The sequence below is a fragment of the Petaurus breviceps genome, unplaced genomic scaffold, assembly GCF_028583685.1.
Source record: "Petaurus breviceps papuanus isolate PSGF00001 unplaced genomic scaffold, PetGlider_PUasm1.0 582, whole genome shotgun sequence".
In the NCBI taxonomy this organism is placed as follows: domain Eukaryota; kingdom Metazoa; phylum Chordata; class Mammalia; order Diprotodontia; family Petauridae; genus Petaurus; species Petaurus breviceps.
Genome location: NW_027186390.1, coordinates 11,332,525 through 11,359,654, shown reverse-complemented (window position 1 = coordinate 11,359,654; position 27,130 = coordinate 11,332,525). Strand labels below are relative to the sequence as shown.

The 27,130-nt window shown below is 39.5% G+C and overlaps 2 protein-coding genes across 6 annotated transcripts in view; one reads left to right on the top strand and one right to left on the bottom strand.

Moving 5' to 3' along the window:
• Window positions 1-27,130, top strand: part of BPHL (biphenyl hydrolase like) — a 467,045-nt gene that overhangs the window by 87,593 nt on the left and 352,322 nt on the right. The gene's annotated exons all lie outside the window — the stretch shown is intronic.
• The window catches only part of DUSP22 (dual specificity phosphatase 22), an 81,038-nt gene that overhangs the window by 21,058 nt on the left and 32,850 nt on the right, over window positions 1-27,130 (bottom strand). For 3 of the 5 annotated variants that reach the window (XM_069103584.1, XM_069103587.1, XM_069103585.1), the window contains exons 4-5: window positions 5,900-5,929; window positions 4,696-4,745 (exon numbers count right to left, since the gene is read on the bottom strand). In XM_069103584.1, coding sequence (XP_068959685.1) covers window positions 4,696-4,745; window positions 5,900-5,929 — 80 coding nt within the window. The remainder of the gene's footprint in view (window positions 1-4,695; window positions 4,746-5,899; window positions 5,930-27,130) is intronic. The other 2 variants (XM_069103588.1, XM_069103586.1) reach the window with 1 other exon arrangement.

Below are 27,130 nucleotides of genomic sequence, written 5' to 3'. Positions count from 1 at the left end.
ACACACAAAAGAATCAGCTATCAATTCACTCTTTCCTTCATTTCCTTAGCTGGAAGGTATTCCTGTAACATTCTTCCTCCCTTGTCCTTCTTCCCCCCCCCCCCCGGCACCCCCGCCCCCAACTTGGGTTTATGAGGTTATTTAACTCTGAGAACTTGAACTTTCACATTTCCTGATTCTGAAGAACAAAATATTGGCAGAACTGAGGTAAAAACTCTGAAGCCTTACTATTATGTCATCACGGGTTTCTGCATTTTAAGTTGCTGGAAGGATTTGGGGAAATGATTGGGGACTAAGGCAAAGATAACAGTCTTAAATGACCTTTAGATAATTAATCACCCTCCCCTGGCAGCAAAGAGAAGCTGAAAAACCATGAAAAAGCAGCTAAAATACAACATTAAACCTATATTCAAAGGTCAGATTATGTTGCACCCAGCCTACTAACAATCTCCTTTGGTCTAAGAATTCTGGGAGATGAGGAAAAGTTCAGGACAGAAGAAACGAGTGGGGCCTCAGGTGGCATTCAAAGGTGAAAAACCCTCACTCTTTCATCTCATTCCAGTTTGAAAGCGGAGAGTAAGAGACCTATGATGTTTCATTTTGAGATTGGGGTTGAAGAGACGGATAATTTGACCATGATGAAGAAAAATGAAGCGTCACACTAAGGAATAGATGTCGACATGTAAAAGTCTATTTCTAATCATCAGCAAGGGTATGCTCTTCCTTTATCCAATCACTTACATGAAAGGTATTTATCAGCTTTTACAGGCATGCTTTAATGTGTATCATTATATATACTGCCAATGCTGTGTGAATTATACTAGTAATTACAAAGGAAACCATGGGATTCACATTCCATAGACTGAGTCCACTGAGGACTATTGATCCATTATCAGCAGCTACATGGCATAATGGATAGAGTGATGGATGTGGGAATCAGAAAGACCTTACCTCAAACCCTATCTCTCAGCCTCAGTTTCCCATTCTGTAAAATAGGGATGATAATAATAGTGCCTGCCTCACGGGGATGTTATAAGGATCAAATCAGAAAACAGATGTGAAGTGCTTTGCAAGTTTTAAAATATTATATAATGCCAGTTGTTATTAGCACTAGTATTATTAACTGAAAACATGTAGATGGTTGTTATTCAGTCGTTTCTGACTCTTTGACCCCATTTGGGGCTTTCTTGGCAAAGATACTGGAGTGGTTTGCCATTTCCTTCTCCACACCACTTTACAGATGAGGAAACATGGTTTAAGTGACTTGCCTAGGACCACAAAGCTAGTAGTAAGTATCTCAAGCAGGATTTTTTTTTTTAAATAAAACTTCATTTCCAAATGTCAACAACATTCTTAGCTCATGGGCCCTACAAAAACAGGCGAACCATATCTGGCCTGTGGGTCATAGCTGCTAATCCTTGACACAGACTATCTGAGATTAAACATTTCCATAGGATATAAAAAAAACTCAGTATATTTCATAAGCTGTGTATTAGCACTATCAGGCACATAGACAGCAAAATAACAATAATATTAATAAACTGAATTAAACTGGACTACAGCAGTGTAAATTGAAAAGACCAGTAAAAAGAAGCCTGAATACATGGAACAAACAAAAAAAGGTTTCAGAGAGCAGATAATGAAACACAGCTCCCCCCATGGCAGAGGATGACAGAGACAGAATATATGAAATCAGAAGTGGTTACTCTCTTGGATGTTTTTCATTTCATTGTTTTTCTTTGACACAAGGGAAGACTCAAAGGGGAGTCGTCAGGAGTGAAAGGCTGATGTCAAAAACAAAAAGCTTCAATAAAACAAGTTTTTTAAATGATCTCAATAGCTACCTATAACAAGGAAAACGGGAACTTTGATAGAATGGTTGTTCTGTGTATTAAAGGCTACATTGTGTGTGATTTCACTATGATTACTGATGGCTTAAAAATTCAAATTTTAACTAAATGTCCTTTAACTTATTAAATGCTTAATACGAAAAAGCCACTTTTTCTCCATTAGATGAATTACATTCTTTCCTTCCTCCCCAACTGAAACAGAAGACTATCCATTCACACAGGACTTCAAAAGAAAGACAGTAAATCTTTCTGGTTATACCAATCAGCTGCTGGGTTGTTCTCTTTGCACGTCCTTCCTCCATACAAACCCTGCACATCAGCACTGCCAGAAACCACACAATCTACTCTACCACCTCTTGAGACCCTAATGTGACCTCTCACCCATCCACCATGGTGGAATTATACAGGAAGGCAGGCAATCAGATACAGTGAGACCCGTTTAGATCACTGATGTGTAGGTGAGTATGTATGGAAAGGAAATGACTCATACCCAATAAAAGAACCATAAAGGATTATCAGGCTTTGCATGTGCTTATGTTTCAGGATCATGATTTGACAAATAGCGGATCTGAACCCATATAATAACAAACTGAATTTGCACACTGGTCTTATACATTCATCTTCACTGGCTGAACTGTCTCACATAAGTGAATTCTCCTAATGGCTGACACTGGCCCACTCCTTCAAGGCCTGACTTTTTTTTTTAACCATTTTTGATCAAAATCTTTCTAAAATGTATCACACACTCCCCTGCCTTCTCGGAATGTTCTGAACAGAACTTCACCTTTCCTTCCAACACAGAGGCATCATGACGAATGCCAAACTGCCAAGATGAGAGATAGTAATGCCCTCAGTGGTTCCTGAGATGGCTGCCTGAACCTTAGAAGGTTCAGGCCGCTTTACAGATGGGGATTCTGCCAAAGGTTGCACAATGAAAATCAGAGAAATAGGTTCATGAGCATGGCAAAATCTCTTGAGATTAGAGAAATACTAGCCAGCTAAAAATAGCCACCAAAAACATCGGCCAGAACATTGCTATGATCTTCAGAGAAACCCAGAGCTGTACTTCCTTCCGTACGCAGCATGCCCTTTCAACCACTTCTGTTTCTCAGCACAGCCAGTTACCAGGGAAGTGCTGAAAGCCTTCCTCCCGTCAATCCTTCCAAATCTAGGGCTTACATGTACTGTGTGGGACCGGTCCTTTTGATCAATGATTGGACTGCCTCTCCCACCATGGAAGATGCTAGATAACGGGACAACTTCCCTGCCAAGAGTCAAGTTAGGGGAGAAAATGAGCTGATGGGTCAATTTCTCTTACTTTCTCCCACCTACTCATGCTCCTTTCCTCCTAACTACAAAGCAGTTCTAGTCACTTCTCTCTAAAGTGTGTGTGTGTGTGTGTGTGTGTGTGTGTATGTGTGTGTACAGAAAGAGCATAGTATAGTGAATCAACAGCTGGTCTTAGAGCTAGGAACTATCCCAGCTGTGTGACCCTAGGCAAATCATTTACCTTCTCAATGCCCTAGGCAGTATCTAGGACTACGGAGAAGGTACTTGCACTGGTAAAGCTTTCTCATCCAGGAAATCCCTATATGATTCCCTTCCCTATAACACACACACACACACACACACACACACACACACACACACAGAGCCAGCTTTGACAGTCCATGAGTCACTATCCAATCTGTGGCCTTTCTATCCCAGGGGCTTCACTGAAAGAGTGAAGTCAAAGTTGACGGATATGGAAGCATTTGATAATCTTCAGTAACCATTTGTATCCACAGTGAATCACAGAAATGAGAGTATTAAAATTTGTGTAACTGTGATTCATACTATTAATCCTTTAGATTCACACAGGACCTTTTCCTCAAACCACCTCAAATGTCTTACTTCATTTGTCATCTCAATACACTGTGACCCAGACATGGGCAGGTGCTATGAACCCTATTTTAACAATGGAGAAACTAAGGGAGTTAAAAAAGAAGTAGCTTACCTACGGTCAGGGAGCTGGATAGAAAAAGAGAACTAGGGCCTGCTGGTTCTCAATAGAATGAACTATTATTCACTGGATTCTCAGGGAGAAAACCAGTAACTCAAGAGGAGTTTTTACTTTAAGAACAGTATACCAGGGGGCAGCTAGGTGGCACAGTGAACAGAGCACCGACCCTGGAGTCAGGAGGACCTGAGTTCAACCAGCCTCAGACAACCAAAAAACTAGCTGTGTGACCTTGGGCAAGTCACTCAACCCCAACTGCTCCCCAAAAAGCAAAAAAAAAAAAAGAACAGTACACCAACTGACTAAGTATGGTTACATGGATGGGTTTGAATGTGTAGTTCCCTTAAAAATAATTATTTCAAATCTTTCATGAGCCGGTGAAGATATAACCAAGAGTACTCAACTAGTCACAAGGAACATGTGGGTTCGAATCCCAACTTCAACATGCTATCTAGCTGTGTGGCCTCCAACAGGTCACTTCAGCATCTTCCCCTAAATAACCAACATTTATACAGTACTTACCGTGTGCTTTACAATTATTCTCTCATCTGATCAGCACAACCACCCTGGGAATTTGGTGTGATTATTACTCCCATTTTACAGACAAGGAAACTGAGACAGAGAAGGTAAATGACTTGCCCAGGGTCACACAGCTAGTAAGCTATCCTGAGACTGGATTTGAACTCAGGTCTTCCTGACTCCAGTCATGATGCTCTATCCATCCATCTGCAACCTAAGAGAGTTTATTTGAATAATCTCTAAGATTCCCCTCTGGCTTAAAGAGTTTGTAATCACTCTGTACTTTTATTTAGTTTTTAATATCACAAAGTAGCAAGAAAAACTTACAAATTCTGAGAAGGCGAATCAGCAGCAGGAATACACAGGTACTTAAGTCCCTGTAGAATAAAACACAATATTGTTACCCCGACTGTAAAACACACACGCACACAAACACACACAATTTAAAGGAACCACTTGCTCAGGTCAAAAAAAAAAAAAGAAGAAGTTTTTCATAAGCATTTTGTTGCCAAGAAACGACCCAAATTAGTACTTTTCTTCATATTCCTGGTTACTTTCCATGACTATAAAAACAAATGTTCCAACACCATCGTGTAAACATTCAAAATGTTTTTTGGTCAAATCCATACTCTGCACCAAAAAGCAAAATGCTGAGTGGTTTCCAATTAGGTATCAAACCCTTCAGTGCCACTTGGCATCGTGGCCATCCCATTTAGGATGTAAAATTACCAAAGAAATGAAATGGTTAGCGGAAAAGCTTTAAGCCTTAAACTAAAGGATTACTGCTATGTTATACAGCTCTTTGCTAATGAGCATCAATTTTAACTCTTCTACAGCCAAACTGCTTTTGCTTAATTTGTTAGCTGTTAAATATTTAGTTGTGTTTTTGGTACCAAACCAGTGATTCATTTAGAACTGGGCATTCTGAGGAAAAAGTCCCTTTACTATTCCTGCTTCACTGTTATGTCCCTTTGAAGCCACACTGCACACGTCTGGGGGCAAGCGGGAACTACCCTCCTTCCTTCAGAGAGGTTTAAAGAAGCTCCTAAAATGAGTTCTGAACATACAAAATAAATACCTGGGGTGTCAATGCATCAGCTCCTACGGCTGTGCTCAGAAGATAGCGCTTTTGGAAAAGCTGGCAAAAGGCATTTAAAACCCTTAAAAGACAAACTATACTGACTGATCTCTCAGACAGAACTGTAACACCTCCCACATTGTAGACAATGAAGAAAATAAAAGTTACCATCAAGAAAAGGGAAAAGTTGTTATCATGAAGCCACCAGGGTAATTCTGTGTGAATAAAGGAAATGCAATTAAGACCCTATGGTCTGTGTCTTTGTCATGTTAACAGGTCTGGGAGACTGTAAAGTCCTCTGCCTCAAACATGAAATGCTTGAAAACAAGACATTCCAAGGAAGATGCCAGACCTCTGTCCTTTACGTCAGTAGACTCCAACCACTGCCTCACACAATGACATTTCTCCATGCTATTTCATTGGCTTTTGAGCCATATGTCAGTACCAACTCACCAGTAAGTCCTTAGACCAGGGATAGGGAACCTGTGGATTCAAAAAGCCACAGTTGAGGATCTAGAGGGCTACAGGTGGCCTCGAGGCCGCAGGTTCCCCACCTCTGCCTTACATACTGCCCCATCAGGAATTCTATGCCACATTATTTTGGGGATATTCCTTCCAGTCTGTTTCTCCCCAATTTTGAGAAGTAAAAAAAAAAAAATTTTCCCTGCACTATCATCCTTCCCCATATATTATTTCTGGCTTTACAACAGCAAACAGCTGCCAGCAGAGGCTTCCCCGGGGGTTTTATGAAGTTTAGTTTCATAGGAAATGTGTGTCTGAAATTCCAATGTACCTCCAACCCTACCGTGTGATAGTAGGACAGTGAAGTAGGGTCAGAGCAGTAGCCTCATTCTCCCAGACTCAAAATACTAAAGCCACAAACCTGAAACTTGAAAGGAAAGGAAATCCTAAATGAAAACGTTACCTTTTAAATATTTGTTTTCTCTCTCCATTCTTCTTAGAAGACATACAGGCATACAAACAACGATATCTTCATTCAATTTTCGCTATAATACCTCAATTAAAGCTATCTTGCTATATAACCTTGAATAGCAGGGTAACCAGAATAATCTAATTAAAAATACTTTACTCTTCAGTCTGTATGTTAGATTTAAACTTTCTGAGGAAAGAGGGGAAAGTTATTCAAGTAACGATAGAATGTCTTCTTGGCCAAAGACCTAACTCCCTGATAGGAGGAAGGATGATCTAACACATTACCACCAAAAAAACTAGACGAGTTACCAAGGTGGACAGAACTTGGAATCGTTCTATTGGGGGTAACAATAGTCATTATCATTATTGTCAAAATGTAGTAACAATCGTAATTATTACTATAATAATGTAGTATTTTACTTTTCACCATTTCTATGAGGTAGACAGTATATTATCATCTCCATTTTTTCAGAAGATAAAATATTACATACAACACTTAGAAATTAAATTAAATATTAAAAAAATTAAATAAAAATTCAAGCTAAAAAACTCCCCAAAGATTAAGCACCCCTTCCCCCTGCTCCCCAGGACCTTCAGGGGAGACCAGTTTAATCAACTCATTTGTAAAAACTGGACGACTTCCAAGAGAAGCTGAGAAGGCTAATGTTACCTGTCACAAGAAGCTGGCTGTTAAGCCTGAGGTCTTCTAATGAATAATATCTGGCTAACTGTAATTATACCGTGCGCTCCCCTTCCCCCCCAAACCAATGAAATCCAAAATCTGCCTTAATTTGGAGAGAAGAGGAGAAGAGGGAAAAGTTGAGAAGGGAAAGGGACAGCTCAAAGGATCATCTGTAGGAACATTCATTGTGAAACATGACAGTGATGTGACAAGAATAGGTAAGGAGTTTGGTTTCCTTTAGGTACTTTCAGTAGGAAAGAGGGTTGGGGTGGGGGAGAAAAAGACACCTGCATTCGCAGCACCTGCCATACAAAAGCAGTATCTTCTACTTGATTCAAGGTTTTACAGTTTGCAAATACTTTCTCAAAAATTATTTCACTTCATCCTCATCACCCCTCTGAGACGGACAGAGCAGGTATTCTGAGGCCCATTTTATGGCTGAGTAACTGAAAGCTGGAAGATGGTAAGCCTAAAGTCACATGGCTAATTAATCAATCAACAATGCATTTAATAAGTACCTACTGTGTTCTGGGTGCTAGGGATATGAATTTTTAAAAATCAACTACTCTCAACAAGTTTATATTCTCTACTAATGAGTCTAGCCTGGACAGGAACCCCACACGTTCTGAGTCTTCTTTCAATGCTTCTTTGCCTTAAGTCAGGGAACACTCCACATTTAATCACAACTGGATAGCCAAGATCAGGCTAGTGTAGCAGGTGCTACATACAATAAAGCCTCCACCTACAACCTGATGATATTTCAGGTGGTCACCTTGGGGAAGGTAGAATGATGGAATGTGAACCTAAACCCTCTGTCAAAATGGAAGACCCCGAATTCACTCAGTACCAGGCAAAGAGTAGATGTTCTGAGTAATATGCTCTGGGGACCCTTTTGTTCCTGTGAGCAAATAGGACACATATAAGCAGTGCCCATGGGAGGATTCACAATAGGAAGAAAATGTAAGGGATAAGGGAGTCAAAACTACCCACACTTGAGTCACTGCTTATGGTCTAAGAATGCCCATTTAGCCTGGCTTAGTCATTAAGTCAGAGCCTCCCAAGATCAATCTCTTCAAGACTCCAGGCTATACCAGCCCTGGTATTACTGGGCAGGGGGAAGTGGTGGAGGAGAAGGCCTACATTAGGTACTCGTTTCTGAAATTTAGGACCCAGCAGTCAATGACTAATTCAGAAAGGACAAGCATAGAATACAGGCACAGTAAAGATTCAGTTAATCTTGGTATCAGATAAAGTAAAAAAAAAAAAGAGACTGACTTCTGACTTTTTTTATATTAGCAGGAATTTAGATTAAGATTTTTCATTTACTAGGACCTGCTGAAGGCCAATATTTTTAATGCTGGAAGTGGACACCCAGTGTCTACAATTCATACCTGTCCAGAATTAAATCACAGAAAATCTTTGGTCAATTTACAAGCTGAATGTCAACACTTAAAAATCAGAAAATTTAAAACTTTAATAAATTCTAATATAATCCAAAAACTTCATAATCACCAAAAACTGAGAAGACTTTTTATACTTTAAAAATCTTTCATGTGCTAGCCTTCTGCTCAGTACATAGTGTTTATTACTTCACATGATTTGCAGGGGGTGGGGGGAGGGGTTTAGCAGAGAGAGGTTTTTATTTTTTTATTTTTCAGTTCCAAATTCTCTCTCTTTGACTCTCCATCCCCTAATCATTGAAAAGTAGAGAAATAAAAAACCATTACAAATATGTATGCGAATGCACAACCAATGTCCGTCCACATTAGCCATGTTCCCTATACACACAACTCACAATCCCCCAAAAAAGGCCGCCCAAAAAGAAAGAGAAAAATTAGTCTACCCTAAGACCATCAGTTCTCCATCTAGAGGCTGACAGCATGTTTTATAATAAATCATTTGGAATTGTGGTAGATCAGTATGCTGATCAATGTTACTAAAGGTCTTTCAAAGTTGATAATCTTTACAATATTGCTGTTGCTATGCTTTCTTGGTTTTGCTCACTTTACTTTGCATCTTCATATAAGATGTCCCAATTTTTTTCTGAAACCATCTTCCTCCTCATTTCTTACAGCACAGTAGTACCCATATTCCATCACGTACAGCACATACCATAACTTTTTCAGCCCTTCCCCAACTGAGGGGCATCCTCCCAGCTACCAATTCTTTGCCATTACAAAGACAGCTGCTATAAATATCCCTGTAAATAGGGGTATTTTTCCTCTTTCTTTGATCTCTTAGGGGTATGAATTTGGCAGTACTACTGGGTCAAAGGGTATGCACAATTTAGTTAATAGCTTTTGGGGGCACCATTACAAATTCTTTCCAGAATAGTTAAGGGCATTCACAGCTACACCAAAGTATATTAGTACACCTGTTTTCCCATATCTCTTCTAGCATTTATCATTTTAGCCAATCTGAGAGATTTGAGGTAGTCCCTCAAAATGATAAATCAATTAATTTTCACGTGATTTCTAATACCAACACACTGATAGTTCTTTCATGAAACAAAATGTGTGAGGGGAAGGAAGGGAGGCCCCAGGGAAATGTTATATAAAAGTAAAATATATAATAAATTTTTATTTTAAAAGAAACTAAAAGAAGCCTTTGAGTGGAAATGAAAATTCATTACCTGCCCTGCTCTGTTTCTGAACGTTCTTGGCTTGATGTTAAGGTTGATTCCAGATTTTCCATGTTCACTCAGCCAGAGAAATCTAAAAGGAACTATGATGTCCTTGTCCTGACATACAAATGAAATATTACAGACACTTCCTTTCTTTCAACAGACAGGACTAGAAATAGTTCTAACTGCTTTCTTGAGTGCCACAGTAAATAATGCAGAGGGACTTTGCTATATGCAAGATTGAGAGAAGGGAATGGAGATGAGAAGGTATAAAAGAGTCTGTCCTTAGGAGATGATAATCTACCTGGCGAGTGTCCAAGGAACAACACAAAACAATCCATCGCCAATAATGCTCACTAAGAAATAATGGGACCCAAAACAGGAGTAATGAATTGCTACGTCAGATCAGTCATGCTTTCTGGAGTAGGTCAGCTCTGAGTCAGGTTTGAAAGGTAGCAACAGACAAGCATTAACAGAGAAAACAGTGGAAAGTGAATTACAGAAGGGCCTTCTCAAAATGTTATTAAAGCAATTTGTAAGTCATTATTTTCAAAATTTCTAATATTTTTCAGTTTTCTGTTTCAACAAACACAGTAACCACCAAAACTTAACGTTTATTTTTTCCTTTTCTCTGGCCCTGAAACTAAGAACTACACTTAAAACCATACAGTGAGAGCCTGAAAAACCAGGGCAAGTATCCTGATTTCAAGGCAGTCAAGAAATATAACTCTCGCTTGTTTCAAGTACAATTTCTGAAATTTACTGTCCTTGACTCTCTGTGATATCACTGCAAGTTAGGGAGTTATGAAAATCTCAATAGCATCAAGCAAAAGTCTTTCTAAGAGGCTAAAGGGACTTTCTAAGAATTAGGAAAAAAGACCATTTCCCCCAACTTACCTTTCTTCTATAAGAGATGCTCACAAAACAACTACTATCCTAAGATGATTACAGATGAAGGTGATAACAAAAACCTTCAGATATAGTTCTAACAGCTTTAGCCCATGTTAGAAAGGAGGAAGCAATATAAAAGACCTGGGTGAAAATGTTAGGGAAGGATGATGAGAAGCTTAGTAGCCCATCCTGAGGAATTGTGTTCTAAAGAGCTGCGGATAATGCAGCTACATTTAGAAGCTTTTACATTGGATGACACAGCACTGCATAACCCCACTTCATAACTGTGCCTCAGTTTACACAGTAGGCATTTTCTGGATAAAATGTACGTTTAAAAAAAGAGTTTTATAAATGAAATCAAATTAGAAATGCACCAGAGGCCCGTTTCACAAAAACCTGCAGAGAACCTTGCTAAAAGGTAAAGAAGCCTCTCTTCACCACAATTCATCTGCTCTAAAAATTCAGATGTTTAAGTACTGTTTCCTTTAAGCAACAGAAAACAGGATGGTACCACTTATTTCTACTGAAAAAACAAACAAACAACTGGAATTACCCATGTGGACAGAATTTAGAATCTTCATATTGGGAATATACAATTAATAGCAATGATTATTTTTAATTTTTGTTAATAGTATTTTACTTTTCACCAATTCTGCGACATAGGTAGTATATTACTATCTATATTTTTTCAGATGAGGAAATTGAGAATACAATGCTTAGGGATTCAAGGGAAAACATCACTACAAATTCTACATTATTTTCTCTCTCCCTCTTCCAAGAATCATTGCATGAAGATAAAGAGGACTGATCAATTTGCAAATCACTACCACCTTTCAAAATCTAGTTCTTAAATAGAAGATTTTCTTTATTTAAAAAGTACACGTGACCCCAATCCTTTTAACACTTGTCAAATTTCTGAAACACTACCAATAACGACTTCCAAGAAATATGTGGGTACTCGATGTGGGGAGGGGGGGGGGTTAGTGGGGAGAAGATTTAGCCCCTGGCTTGAATGTGTAAGATGCAAATACAAACCTCCAACACCTGTTGGCTTCTTTCAGGTTACTCAAATAATGATGTGTATTTTACTTGTCACATCAACAGATGAGGGCCCAAGGACTTATTTTTGTTTAGGGTATTTCAATGAAAGGCCAAAAGTAGGAGCAATCAGCACACGGGGTTTCATCAAGTCGGTAGGGAGTTATTGAGAATCAGTGGAGGATGTCCAAGCCGACCAGAGAAACACAACTGAAAACCCTTCCTTCTACGCTGTCCTTTCGGTTAAGTTTCTGGATTGCAGTGCAGAGATATTAATGACTCATGAAAACAGGGCCAGGGTTTCAGCAATAAGTCCAGCTTATTACCTGATTTTACAGAATTATTTCATGAGTTCTGTTGAACATGCACAAGAAAGAAAACTACTGAAGATGAAATGGGAGTCTTATAGGAAAGCAAAAAAGCCCTCAAAAAACAAAACAAAGCCAAAAACAGTGAGGGGCTCAAGAACCAAATCAAGACGCTCCACAACACCTCATCCAGGAATCTTTCCTAAGTATAAGCCTCATCTTACCAGCAGAAGAGGATTGTGAAATATACAGTATAATAGGACCACTGGAGTTGGCAGTCATCAGGGGAAGGGTCCCAGTTTGGAAACTTACTACTTCTTTGACCCTGGGCAAGTCACTACCTCTCTGGGACTCAGTTTCCTTATCTATAAAATAAAGTATGACCTCTTAAATCTCTTTGAGCTCTGAATCTATGATTCTATCAGTCTACAGGGCAGTTAGGTAGTACAGTGAGTAGAGAGAGTACCGGGCCTGGAGGCAGGAAGATTCATCTTCCCGAGTTTAAAATCTGGCCTCAGACAGTGACTAGCTGTGTGATTCTGCGAAAGTCACTTCACCGTATTTGCCTCAGTTTCCTCATCTGTAAGATGAGCTGGAGAAAGAAACAGCAAACCACTCCAGTATCTTTGCCAAGAAAACCCCAAATGGGATCATGAAGAGTCAGACACAACTGAAAAAAAAAATCATGTGAGCCTATTACTTCTAGAAGTCATTATAAGTACCATCCTCTACATCTGAATAGTGCTGGAGGAGATGGGGCAGGGGAGGAAGGGAATTTCATTTTCAGGTTCTTTCATTTTTAGCTCCCAAATTGTTACCACCAGTGCTACATGGAAAGAACACAAGAAGACAAAACAAGTGTGTTTAGATCATGACATACAATCTACTCTGTAAAAATAATCTTGAATCTCATAGATGGTACAAAACAGAAGGGCATGACCAGACAGCAATTAAGAGTAGAAAAAGAAATTGCAGATGGTAGCAGGCCATAGTACTGAATCACTTAAGGGACAGCTATGACCTGGGAGCACTCAGAAGGCAAGCTGTGCACAGGAAGAGCTAATATATAAATTTCACTCTGCTCTTTCCAAGAGAGGAATCCCCAAGTTACAAATGGGGAAAAACTCAGTTTGCTTCACAAAGAACTGGTGACATGTAGGTGCTCAGGAGAAAAGTGTTATCACTTATTAACTTAGATTGCAAAAATCCTAATTTATTTCTCACCATTTACATTCTATCACTCTCAACAAGGCATCCCCACAAGCAAGTAAAAGAGAGCTTAATGAAATAACCTGTTAGCAATACGAGACCTTTCTACAGAGAATTGTGGGGAAGAACACTTCATATACATTCCTTCATCAGACTCCATACAGACTACAAAATTGGGATGGGTGCAAAGCAGGGATGGTTAATCATTCACCTAAGATACCCCAGTGCATAAGTGGAAAAAGGACCCCAGACAGTCCCAGGCTCTATTTCTTTTGAATCCCAGTCCCTCCAGCAAAAGTAATTATTGTCAGTCACCCTCCCTTCTTAGCAGATGATTCAATTCCTTTTAAAAAACAGAGGGACAGAAAGCCACTTAGCAGCAAGATGAACAACACAGTTCTATCCATTATTCTTCCCATTATTAACCTTTCCTATCCATCAAATGAAATTCAGGACTTCAAAAGGAAAAGGCTTCACAAGGCAAATCTTTGGAAAGCCCAGGAGAGGAGCTGGATTCTCCTTTCTATGTACAATTGGAGCTGACAGTCTGCTTTGAAGAGGATCAAAGTTTAGGTGCTTGACTTTCTAACCCCCTTCCTGAGGCATACACACTTTGGAATCCATCCCTTAACAAATCACAATTTTCCTCTCCCCATTCAACACTCCATCCCTTGGGTTCAATCAGCAGAAATATTCTTTGTAAATCACTCACAATTTATTGCGTATCTTCCATATAAAAGCCACTGTCTTATACCCAGATGAAGAATACAAAAAAGTCTTGGTCTCCATTCTGGACTCCAGAATGCTTTCACAAGAATAATTTAACAGAAGAGATAGGTCTTTGTCCTCAAGAAGCTTCTGTTCTAATTAGAGCTATCAAATATATAGACCTAGGCAAAGTTCTGCAAGAAAACCTGAGGAAGGAAAGATCACCTTCAGTGGGAGGCAGTATTTGATCAGGGAAGACTTCATGGAGAAGGTGGTATCTGAGATGGGCTCTGAAGAAAGAGAGAGATTTCAACAGGTCAGAAGGAGGCAACTAGTGGGCTCAGTGGATGAAGCACTAAGGCTGGAGGTGAAGAAGACCTGAGCTCAAATCCAACCTCAGACACTAACTGTGTGACCCTGAGCAAGTCACTTTATCCTGTTTACCTCAATTTCCTTACCTACAAAAATGAGCTGGAAAAGGAAATGGCAAACCACTCCAGCATCTTTGCCAAGAAACCTCATGGACATCATTGGCATGCTATGGTCCACAGGGTCATGACACAACTGAATGATTCAACAAAAGAAGTACAAAGGTCAGGCTGAGAAAGGAGTGCAGGGAATCCAGTTTGGATAGACTGTCAAAATGAATCAAGGAAAAGTAATAAAAAGTAAATTTGGAAAGATAAGTTTGAGTTAAATTGTGGAAAGCACTGACTGCCAAGACAAGGAAGGAAGACTTAGCAACCGGTACCCTTCCCCTAGAGAAGAGGAAAGCTTGGACAATGTAATTTGTTCAGAGAAAAAGAAATGTAATGGCCCTAGGGGGAAAAACATAAATTGGAAATAAGTATAAACAAGAAGTGACTACATGCTCAAAGAGGTCTGCCAATGTACATCATGACAGGTAAGGGTTTTCTTATTCCTAAAACACAAATTACATGCATAATACTGGAGATTTTTTTCTCTGAAGAATCCCTGGGTCAGCACAGAAGAATGTCCCAAGGTCTTCTGATGACTAAGAAATACTGGACTTCAAAATGGGCCCTTTAAGAAACACCACCTCACTAAATGCTCTCTTCCTCCACCCACTTCTCTGCAGACAGATGGACCCATTTAAAGAATCTTGACAAGACTATTTTTGTTTCCTACAGCTGCATCCTCTTCTGCACAGTGCAGGAGGAAGCCCCGAACCACCTTGGTCACCAGCTAGGTAGAAGCCTCTATCATCATCACAGAGCTGAGCTCAGGAAAAGCTCTGCCTGGGGATTCAGGATGCCATGACTCTGCAAAAAAATGTTAAGAGAGTGGGGAGCTAAGAGGAAGGTATTTTAGGAAGAAAATGGCAACTAGGTGGGAAGCAACTTAAATTTAACAGAGATGATTTTTCCAGTGCTGATGCTACAAGAAAATACTGTTCCAGAGTGAATGGTGGTAGTAGTCAAGTATTTAGACAATTGGGAAAGTCATCTCTGGTGGGAGATTGTGGAGCTATATGCCACAGAAATCCTAGAGTATCATGGGGCAGAGATCATAGGATCATCTATTTAGGGTTAGAAGGTGATGCAATAGACAGAGGGCCAGGCCTGGAAACAGGAAGACTTGTCTTCATGAATATAAATCCAACCTTGGAAACTTACTAGCTGTGCAACCAAGTTACTTAACCCCGTCTGCTTCAGTATCCTCACCTGTAAAATGATCTGGAGAAGGAAATGGCAAACCACTCTAGTATCTTTGTCACGAAAACCCCAAATGGGGTCATAAAAGAGTTGGGCATGACTGAAAAAAGAACTGAACAGAAGGGGACCTTAGGGGTCATCTAGAGACCAGCATTTCTTAAACTGAAGGTCACTGAAGGGATTGTGAGTAGGTAAAATTTAAGAAGCCCTGATCTAGACCAATTCCCTCAATTTACAGATAAAGAAGCTATGAGTTGCCCACTATCACATTAGGTAGCAAATGCAGGTGTAGGGTTTGAACTAAGGTCCTCTCCAAATCCAGTATTCTTTCCACTCTTTGCTCCTTGAAAGAAAAATACATGGGAGATACGGCTAATTTGTACTTATGTTACCCTTTCCAGGCACCCAAATAATGCTGTACCATGTAGAAGCATATGAAAAAACGTAAAACCTTAAATGATTTGAAAACTGCCTCATCCAGACACTTTAACCAAATCACCCCCTCCTCTATGTTTGATTTCACTCCTACAAAACAAAACATGGGCAGAATAGAATGTTCTATCTACAAAGGACAGTAGAAATCATCTGGTCCAGCCCCCCTCATTTTTTAGAAAAAGAAAGAGAAAACTAGTGACATGAGAATCCATTTAAGAGTACCATGACTGTTTATAGGCACCACAGTTTTAAAAGGACGCTGGTGAGCAGAACTATGTCCAGAAGACAACTAGGAGGGTCAAGGCCTTGAGCCCATGACATACACGAGCTGGCCATGCTTGGCCTGGAAAACAGAAAGCTCAGAGGGGATGAGAACGAAGCTCCAAGTATCTGAAGAGTTATCATATGTGGAGAAGGATTACACTTGCTCTGCTTGGCCTCAGAGGGCAGAACCGGGAGAAGGGGTAGAAATTAAAGAGGCCAAACTTCCCAACCTCTCCCAAAGTGTCACGGGCTGCCCTCAAAAGGTGGTGAGCTCGTCTCCCCTAAAGCTTTTCGGGAAGAAACTAGAGAACCACTTGTCAGGTAAGTTATACAAGTGGGGATTTCTTCTGTGTCCAAGTTGGATAAGCCAGCTGCTAAGATTTCTTCCAAATCTCTAATTTTGTAACTTGGCAGAGGTGACAAAGTCAGGACCAGAATTAAAACTCGGGCCTCCGGACATCAAAGTACAAGGTTCTTTCAATTCAATCACACCGCCTCCTTTTGCCCATTTCCATGCGATTCTGGGAACGTGAATTGCTGCCTACTTCTTCAAGGTTCCTGAGGTCTCTGATCTCAAGTTGTCTACCTCCTGTCTCTCCCTGCACTTGGGAGACATGGCTATGATGGTCGCACAATGGCCCTTAAGAAAAAGGTTCTAGGCGGCCTGCGTGGGAAGGCGTGGCGGCGGCACGGTGGCACGCGGACGCAGGCTGGGAAGGCGCAGTGGCCGACGCAGGCCAGGAAGGGGCCTGATCAACTCCGAGGGCAAGTCTTCCCACCAACCACAAGGTCCACTACAAGGCCTATCACCAAAGGGCTGGGACTGGAAAGAGCAAGGTAAGAAGCAAAGACAGGGTCCCCTATACTGGACAGCAAACACTCCTGGGGCTACCACATCATAGCACAGAAATCTTTTTTAAAAAAGCCCCTTTCAGGACCTCCAAAGACGAGGATGACAGAGTGAACCCCACTTGCTCCAAACCCCCCCTCTGACCCTGAAAATATAGTAACTATTGTCCAGGGCAAAACCCTCTACAATAAAGGCTTGGGATCCTAGAGGAAGGGCGTGGTTAGGACCCTGCCTCAAAATGGGTAGAAACACAAAGACTCTAGAGTCCTACTATCCTCAGAGGGAGGAACCAACCTCAGAGGGAGACAATGTGGACTCCACACCCACAGCTGAAACTTCAACAAGGAATGGATCCCAAGCACAGAAGGCTCTCCTAGATGAGATCAAAAGGAACTTTGAAAGCAAAATGAGAGAGATAGAAGAGAAAATGAATAATTCTCTCAAAACAAAAATAGCAGAATTCGAAAAGCATTATAATGAGGAAAACATCTCTCTAAAAAGAAAAGTGTATGATATGGAAAAGGAGCTTCAAAATTTAACCAAGGAAAATGATTTGCTAAAAACCAGAATTAAACAAATGGAAACAAATAACTCTATGAGGAACCAAGAAGTAACCAAGCAAAACAACAAAAATGAAAAATTAGAAAAAGAGGCAAAATACCTCAAAGAAAAAATAACTGACCTGGAAAACAGATCCAGGAGAGATAATCTGAGAATCATAGGCCTACCAGAAAATTATGATGAAAAAATGAGCCTGGACAACATTCTCCAAGAGCTCGTTAAGGAAAACTGCCCTGAGAGGAAAATAGAAATCGACAGAATCCACTGGACACCTGCTGTAAGAGATCCCAAACTGAAAAATCCTCGAAATGTTGTGGCCAAACTCCAGAACTACCAGATAAAAGAGAAAATACTTCAAGCGGCCAGAAACAAACAATTCAGATATCGAGGGTCCACAGTGAGGATTGCACAGGATTTGTCAGCCTCCACACTGAAAGATCGGAGGCAGTGGAATACAATTTTCAGGAAGGCAAAACAGCTTGGATTACAACCAAGGATCACATACCCAGCGAGACTGAGCATATTCTTCCAGGCAAAGAGATGGTCATTCAATGATATAACAGAGTTCCAGACCTTCTTGATAAAAAAGCCAGAACTCAATGGAAAATTCAACCTCCAATTACGAGAAGCAACAGTGACTTAGAAAGGTAAACAAGGAGAACACACGTCATTTTAGAGGGAAAGAGGGGTGGGAGAGGAGCTTCGCATGAGATCTGTTCCTGTCATTCTTGATGCGAAGAAAAAATAGCATACCTCATTAAATATAACAATATCCTACAGGTAGTAGAAGGGGGAAAGGGTTACAAAAGGGGGGTGGGAGTGGTTTTTAGAGAGGGAAGTAGTAAGGGGAAAAGGGGAGGAAAAGGGAGGGGGACCGAAAAGGGAACACTGAGGGAGGCGGTGGTCAAAAGGAAAACTATTAAGGGGGGGAAGGGAGAAGGGAGGAAAAATATGAACATTAACAAAGGCAGGAATAGGATAAGGGGAAAGAAACAGATAACAATCATAACTGTAAATGTGAATGGAATGAACTCTCCTATAAAACGGAGACGGATAGCAGAATGGATTAGAGATCATAATCCTACAATATGCTGTTTACAAGAAACACATCTGAAAAAGAGGGATACACACAAGGTAAAGGTAAAAGGTTGGAGTAAATTATATCATGCCTCAGCTAAAGTAAAAAAAGCAGGGGTAGCAATCCTTATCTCAGATAAAGCAAATGCAAAAATTGACCTAATTAAAAGAGATAAGGAAGGAAACTATATCCTGTTAAAAGGCACCATCGAGAATGAAGCAATATCACTACTTAACATATATGCACCAAGTGGTGTAGCATCCAAATTCCTAGAGGGGAAGGTAAAGGAATTAGAGGAAGAAATAGATAGCAAAACTATACTAGTGGGAGACCTTAATCTCCCCCTATCTGAACTTGATAAATCCAACCTCAAAATAAACAAGAAAGAAGTTAAGGAGGTGAACAGGATGTTAGAGAGGATAGGTATGATAGATCTCTGGAGAAAACTGAATGGGGATAAAAAGGAATATACTTTCTTCTCAGCGGTTCATGGCACATACTAAAAAACTGACCATGTTATAGGGCATAAAAACCTCACAATTCTATGCAGTAAGGCAGAAATATTAAACGCATCGTTCTCAGCTCACGATGCAATAAAAATTATATGCAATAAAGGGCCAGGGAAAGACAGACTAAAAACTAACTGGAAATTAAACAATTTAATCCTAAAGAATGAGTGGATCAAACAAGAAATTATAGAAACAATCAGTAATTTCATTCAAGAGAATGATAATAATGAGACAACATACCAAAATCTATGGGATGCATTAAAGGCAGTTCTTAGGGGAAGTTTTATATCCCTGAGTGCATACGTGATTAAATTAGAGAAAAGGGAGCTCAACGAATTGGGCATGCAATTAAAAAACCTAGAAAAAGAACAAATTCAAAATCCCCAATTAAATACTAAACTAGAAATACTGAAGACTAAAGGAGAGATTAATAAAATCGAAATTAAGAAAACTATTGAACTAATAAATAAAACCAAGAGCTGGTTTTATGAAAAAACCAACAAAATTGATAGACCCTTAGTCAATATGATAAAAAAAAAAAAGAAGAAAACCAAATTATGAGTATCAAAAATGAAAAGGGTGAATCTACCTCCAATGAAGAGGAAATCAAAACAATAATTAGGAATTATTTCTCCCAATTGTATGCACATAAATTTGACAATCTTAGGGAAATGGATGAGTATTTAGAAATATACAAGTTGCCCAGATTAACTGAAGAGGAAGTAAATTACTTAAATAATCCCATCTCAGAAAAAGAAATTGAACAAGCCATTAGTCACCTCCCTAGGAAAAAATCTCCAGGGCCAGATGGATTCACTAGTGAATTCTATCAAACATTCAAAGAACAATTGATTCCAATACTCTACAAATTATTTGGGAAAATTAGTGAAGAAGGAGTCCTACCAAATTCTTTTTATGACACAAATATGGTACTGATACTTAAATCAGGAAGAGATAAAACAGAGAAAGAAAATTATAGACCAATCTCCCTCATGAATATAAATGCAAAAATTCTAAATAAAATACTAGCCAAAAGACTACAGCAACTTATCTCAAGAGTAATACACTTTGATCAGGTAGGATTTATTCCAGGAATGCAAGGATGGTTTAATATTAGGAAAACCATAAGTATAATTGATCATATCAACAATAAAACTAGCAGAAACCACATGATCATCTCAATAGATGCAGAAAAGGCTTTTGACAAAATACAACATCCATTCCTATTAAAAACATTAGAAAGTATAGGAATAAATGGAGCCTTCCTTAAAATAATAGGTAGCATCTATTTAAAGCCATCAGCAAGTATTATATGTAATGGGGAGAAGCTGGAAGCATTTCCCATAAGATCAGGGGTGAAACAAGGGTGTCCACTATCACCCCTCTTATTCAATCTGGTACTAGAAATGTTAGCAGTAGCAATTAGAGAAGAAAAAGAAATCAAAGGAATCAAGTTAGGCAAAGAAGAGACCAAGCTATCACTCTTTGCAGATGATATGATGATATACTTAGAGAATCCTAGAGAATCAAGTAAAAAACTGCTTGAGACAATAAATAAATTTGGCAAAGTTGCAGGATATAAAATAAACCCACATAAATCCTCAGCATTCCTATATATTTCCAATGAAATTCAACAGCAAGAAGTAGAAAGAGAAATCCCATTTAAAGTTACTGTAGACATAAAATATTTGGGAATCTACTTGCCAAAACAAACCCAGGACCTGTATGATCATAACTACAAAACACTTTTCACACAAATAAAGTCAGATCTAACTAATTGGAAAAATATCAATTGCTCATGGCTGGGTTGAGCTAATATAATAAAAATGACAATTTTACCTAAATTAAATTATATATTTAGTGCCATACCAATTAATTTACTAAAAAACTACTTTATAGAGTTAGAAAAAATAGTAACAAAATTCATCTGGAAGAATAAACGGTCCAGAATATCAAGGGAATTATTGAAAAAAAAATGCTAGGGAAGGTGGACTAGCTTTACCAGATTTCAATCTGTACTATAAAGCAGCAGTCATCAAAACTACCTGGTACTGGCTTAGAAATAGAGAAATGGATCAATTGAATAGATTAGGCACACGAGATTCAGAAGTCAACGACTACAGTAATGTATTGTTTGATAAACCCCCAGACCCTAGTTTTTGGGATAAAAACTCACTGTTTGACAAAAACTGCTGGGGAAAACTGGAATATAGTATGGCAGACACTGGACATAGACCATTATCTAACACCATATACCAAAATCAAGTCTAAATGGGTTCATGATCTAGGTATAAAGGTTGATACTGTAAGCAGTCTGCTAAAACAAGGAATAGTTTACCTATCAGACTTGTGGAAAGGGAATGACTTTATGACGAAACAGGAACTAGAGAACATTATAAAATGTAAAATGGATAATTTTGACTACATGAAATTGAAAAGTTTCTGTACAAATAAAGCCAATGTAACCAAGATTAAGAGGGAGGTGGGAAATTGGGAAAGAATCTTTACAACCTATGTCTCTGACAAAGGACTCATCTCTAAAATATACAGAGAATTGAGTCAAATGTATAAGAATACAAGTCATTCCCCAATTGATAAATGGTCAAAGGATATGAACAGGCAGTTTTCGGAGAAAGAAATTAAAGCTATCTATAAGCACATGAAGAAATGCTCTAATTCACTATTGATTAGAGACAGGCAAATTAAAACAACTCTGAGGTACCACATCTCACCAGTCAGATTGGCTAAGATGACAAAACAGGAAAATGACAAATGCTGGAGAGGATGTGGGCAAACTGGAACACTAATGCATTGTTGGTGGAGTTGTGAACTGATCCAGCCTTTCTGGAGAGCAATCTGGAATTATGCCCAAAGGGCTATAAATACTTTCATACCCTTTGATCCAGCAATACCACTCCTAGGGTTATACCCCAAAGAGATCATAGAAATGGGAGAAAGACCCATATGTACAAAAATGTTTATAGCAGCTCTTTTTGTTGTGGCAAAGAATTGGAAATTAAGGGGGTGCCCATCAATTGGGGAATGGCTGAACAAGTTGTGGTATATGCATGTTATGGAATACTATTGCACCATAAGAAACGGGGAGCAGGCGGTCTTCATATTTACCTGGAGAGGCTTAAAAGAACTGATGCTGAGTGAGAAGAGTAGAACCAGGAGGAATTTGTACACAATTACAGACACAACGTATGTGTGATGACCAACTTTGATAGACTGGACTCTTCTCAACAATACAGGGATATAAGTCAATCCCCAAAGACGCATGATGGAGAGAAAAACGTGCATCCAGAGAAAGAACTAGAAAGAACTAAATTTATATCCAGGTGGAAGCAAATTACCTGATCTTTTTCGTTCTCTTATTTGATTTTATGTCCTCTTTACCATTTTTCATTCCAGCTGGTACAATCCATCCTTATAACCTGACCATTGTATAATGTGAAAGTATTTACAGATCCTATACTTGATAATAAGCCGCCATGGGGGGGAGGGGAGGGAGGGGGACAAAATGTGAAATTCAAGGAATTGTGGAATTGAATCCTGTAAACTAAAAGGAAACAAATTAATAAATTAAAGTTTATTTAAAAAAAAAAGGTTCTAAATCAAACTTTGGTTTGGTTTGGTCAGGCAGTACTTTCACCCCTCATTTTATGAATTTCCCCACCAGAAAATCATCATTAAATGCCCAGGTCCCCTGATGAATGCTGACACAACATTTGTTCCTGCTGCAGTGGTAATTGAAAGAGTAGAGATATGGGTCTTGTCCTCACAGCAGCATGCCCATCCCCCTGCCCTAATCTCTCCAAACAACCCAAGATACCACAGATAGGGGAAAGATGTAAAAGTAATAATTAAATAAGTCACTGTAAATACTTATGCCATTCATATAGAAAATTAAAACTAACTCCCTCCCCTTCCAGATGTGGGGAGATACACTGTCCATACGCTCCCATCTATTGGGTACAAGGATTTAGAGCAAATATGAAAGCCAGATTCATTATATAAACCAGTTCTCAATAAAACCAGACTAGGTCTGAAAACATTTTTTTTTCTGTAAGTGGCCAGGAAATTTAATCCTTTTATTTTGACTGTGTAGGGTTAGGAACCCCTGGATAGGTTCCTAACCAATGACTATTCACATCACTATCATTGTAGGCTCTGAGGTGTGCCATCAAACACCATCACTTAACCTAAATGGCATCATATCCCAACTCCACATCTGGAAAGGGAGTGCATCAAGTTTATTTTAATTTTCTATATTAGATGGCATAAGTACTTAGACTGACCCACTTCAGCAAACATGTGCTCTCCAAATGAGGTAATATTTGTCAAATGCATAAAGTAGGAGCTTAATAAATGCTTATTTCCTCCCTCTCCTCCAAATAATCCTGGCATGTCTACCTGTTTTATGCTTCATTGCCTCCAGATCCTGAATCAAGAAATATACCAGTTCGTCCCATAGACAATGCCTTGCTGGACACACACACTTCCATACTTGTCTCTCTACCAAATCAATATTCTTCATCTTCAGAACTTTGTTTAAGATGCACTCACCTTCTCCATGGAACCTTTCCAGATGAATTCACTGAGATTTAGTCTCTCATATCATTCCACCTTCCAAAGTATCTAAGGCAGTGCTTTATGAGTGGGTATGGATTCAATGCTGACAAACAATGGGAAACCTGCCATTCCAGGGTTCAAGATGTATAATCTGCCCCAATGTTTACAAAACCATCTTTACTGACTAGAAATTGTATTAGATTGTCTAGCAACCAAAATGTTAAACTTTAGATCCTTCAATTAAGCATAAAATACTAAAGTGCTAATTCTGATTATGCAAGGATAATTATACCACCTGACAACATTATTTTGGAGGTGGGAGGGTGTAAAATAAAGGCTGAGCCACAGGCATTGCTACCTAGAGTGCTTCAAGAGGGGCTAGGACTACAATCGGGGAAACCTAGGCAGGAGTCACGTGGCAACTCTCCTTGGAGATTTTTCTGCCGTAGCTTCAGGTTAGCCCACGGGTGACAGCTTTTTAAATACTTCTTCCTCCACCCACTTCTAACACTGACACTACCCACTCAGAAACACTCTGGTTGCTGACTGCCAGGGTTATCCCAAAGCTTAAGAGTTAGTCAGCCACAAGGAAAGTATCACTGTCCAATGCCCAAGACTGACAGAAAAGGGCTTAGAGGTCAGGAGAATAAGAAAAAAAAGCATACATATATTAGAATGTATATGGAAACAAAAGTACCCACCAAATGCTCAATTAGAAGGGACATAGACCTTTTAGAGGCCACAGAGTTGATGCCCCCTTAATTCATAAGGAATAAAAAACCTGGCCTCTTCCTACTGTACCACCTTGTCTCCTGCAAATGACTGTCCACTGCTCCAGTCAGACCCATCTCCTCATTAAGGCCTGCGCAGGCCCAGTTCATTACTACTATCATGCTTCAGGTTACACTATTCATTCTATCCTTCTCTTCTCCTATTTGTTACTATTTTAAATACATTAAAGAGAGTTACCAGAGCCAAGGAATAGTTCTGATGAGAGCCTTTAGCTATATGAAGACAGAAGGGAAAAGATGTAAATACAAGAGAGAAAGGACTGAGTACCAAGAGATCTCTAAGGCAATACAAAAGGGACCCTAACTCTGGTTCTTTCATTAGCGATATAAAGAATCAGCTTTTCAAGAACAGGATTAGCCTCCTGGAATAGCTTGAATGCAAACCTGCCAGAGGCATGGTCAAAGTCTCTTCTGGTTCTCTGAAAGCACTAGGGTGGTCCATTTCAACAGGAGGTTACTCTTCAAGACCTTAGATACTCAGACACAGGAAACCTTTCCATGCACTTGACTCCCTGCATACAAAGAAACTCAGATACAACTTAATTCAAGAAACAGCAACGACTAGACAGCTTCCGATACCTGCTGTCATCATTTCCATCTGAGTCATTTCTATTCGAATCTCAGCTGGCTTCAAATAAATTTACCTACACACATCAAAGCTGCTGCAAGCCTTTGGTCTTTGGGGCAGAGATGGTACTGGAGATGCCACAGAGTTCAGGCTGTAGAGAAAGGCTTCTTTTGAGGGCAGTGAATCTCACCAAGCCACACCACAGAAAAAGCCACAGGTGTTTTGCACACCCATACAATGCAAACCGTCCACTTTTGCCTTAATGGTTCCTAAAACATCTCTGAAAATATGAGCTCTCAAGACCTCTCTTTAGAACATTATTCTTCCATCCAAACAACTCATCAACGCTATGATTCAACAATTCCTCCTAGAGTCATATGAATTTAAAGCCTAGGATTCCAAGCTTGGAGGGAGCTGTGTATTATTAAGGGGCCCACTTCATCCAACAGCCATCTAAGCCTGTTCCTCTTACATGATTCTTGTCCATGTTCTCCTGGGAAGCCTCTTTGGAGAGGTTCTGTTCCTCCAGTCCTGGAATTCTTACCTTTTTTGTGTCAAGAACCCCTTCTTTGGTAGTCTGGTGAAGTCTATGAACCCTTTTCAGAATAGTCTTCTTAAGTGCATAAAATATAATACAAAGGATTATGAAGAAATTAAATTATAATCGAAATAGTTGTAAATTTTTTTTTAAAACTAGCAGACCCCAGGTTAAGAATTGCTCAAGAACCCCTTGATCTAACCAACAATGATTAAATGCCCACTGTGTATGAGGCCCTAGTGATACTGTTGTGGTGTCTCTCACATCCATCCTTCTATCCCTCTATATTTACTGAAACCACCCTCTTGAAGGTCTTGGACTATTGCAACAGCTCTTCTGCCATGTTGCCTTAAGTCTTCTCTCTACAATCCATCTCTTTCACTGTTGCTCAAGTAATCTGGCTAATGCAGCCACTCAGATCACATGATGATTCTTTTCCATAGCTTTCACTGACTTTCAATTAACTGTACCTTAAACAATTCAACAGAATAACAAATTCAATCCAACATTTATTAAATGGTAAAAATAATGCATTAGGTACTGGGGTTATGATATGAAACAGTCATTGCCCTGAAGGAATTTACAATCTGGACACAATGCAGAGTTTGTTAGGTAGAAAGGAAAAAGTTCAGAAAAAGCTGACTAGTGCTGTCATGACCAATATCTAGATGCTGACAAGCAGAGATAGGTGAGGTTGGAGTTCTGGGGAGAGGGTCTGGGCTTGAGAGTCAGACTCAGAAGTCATTTGCATGAGGGTGATAATGGAAGCCATTGGAGTAAGCTCACAAAAGCAGACAATATAAGAGAAGAGGGTAATAAACAGCATCTGGGGGTGGGAGGGCAGTGCCATTGCATGCTTAAGGAACAGAAGAAATTAAGGAGCAAGAATAGTGTGTCATGGAAGTCAAAGGAGGTGAGATTCTGAGAGAGAGAGAGAGAGAGAGAGAGAGAAGGGTAGTTAACAAATGCTGCAGGTGATCAATGAAGGCAAAAACTAAAACTGTATTGGAAGTCATTAATAGCAGCTTTGGACATAAGAGTTTCTGATATAAACTTTGGAAAAAGTCAGATAACATTGCAAAGGGATAAAGAGTGGTAAGAAGTGTAAACTAAATTTGGACTACTCATCCTAGATGTTTGGCAGTGAAGGGGAGGAGAATGATAGCACTATAGTTTAAAGAGTTAAGGAGTTGAGGAAAGGATTTTCTTTTTTAAGGATAAGGGAGACCTGGGCACATTTAAAGACATAGGAAAGGATGCTAGTAAAAAAAAAGTTCATTTTACAAATAAGGAAACTGAGGCACGATGAGGTTAAATTCCTTGTCCAAGATCACACAGATAGTAAGCCTCTGAGATGGTATTTGAATTCATATCTTCTGATTGCTCAGAATCAGCTGTTCTTTCTACTATCCCCCCAGGACTGATCAGGGCCATAAAGATCTTGGTG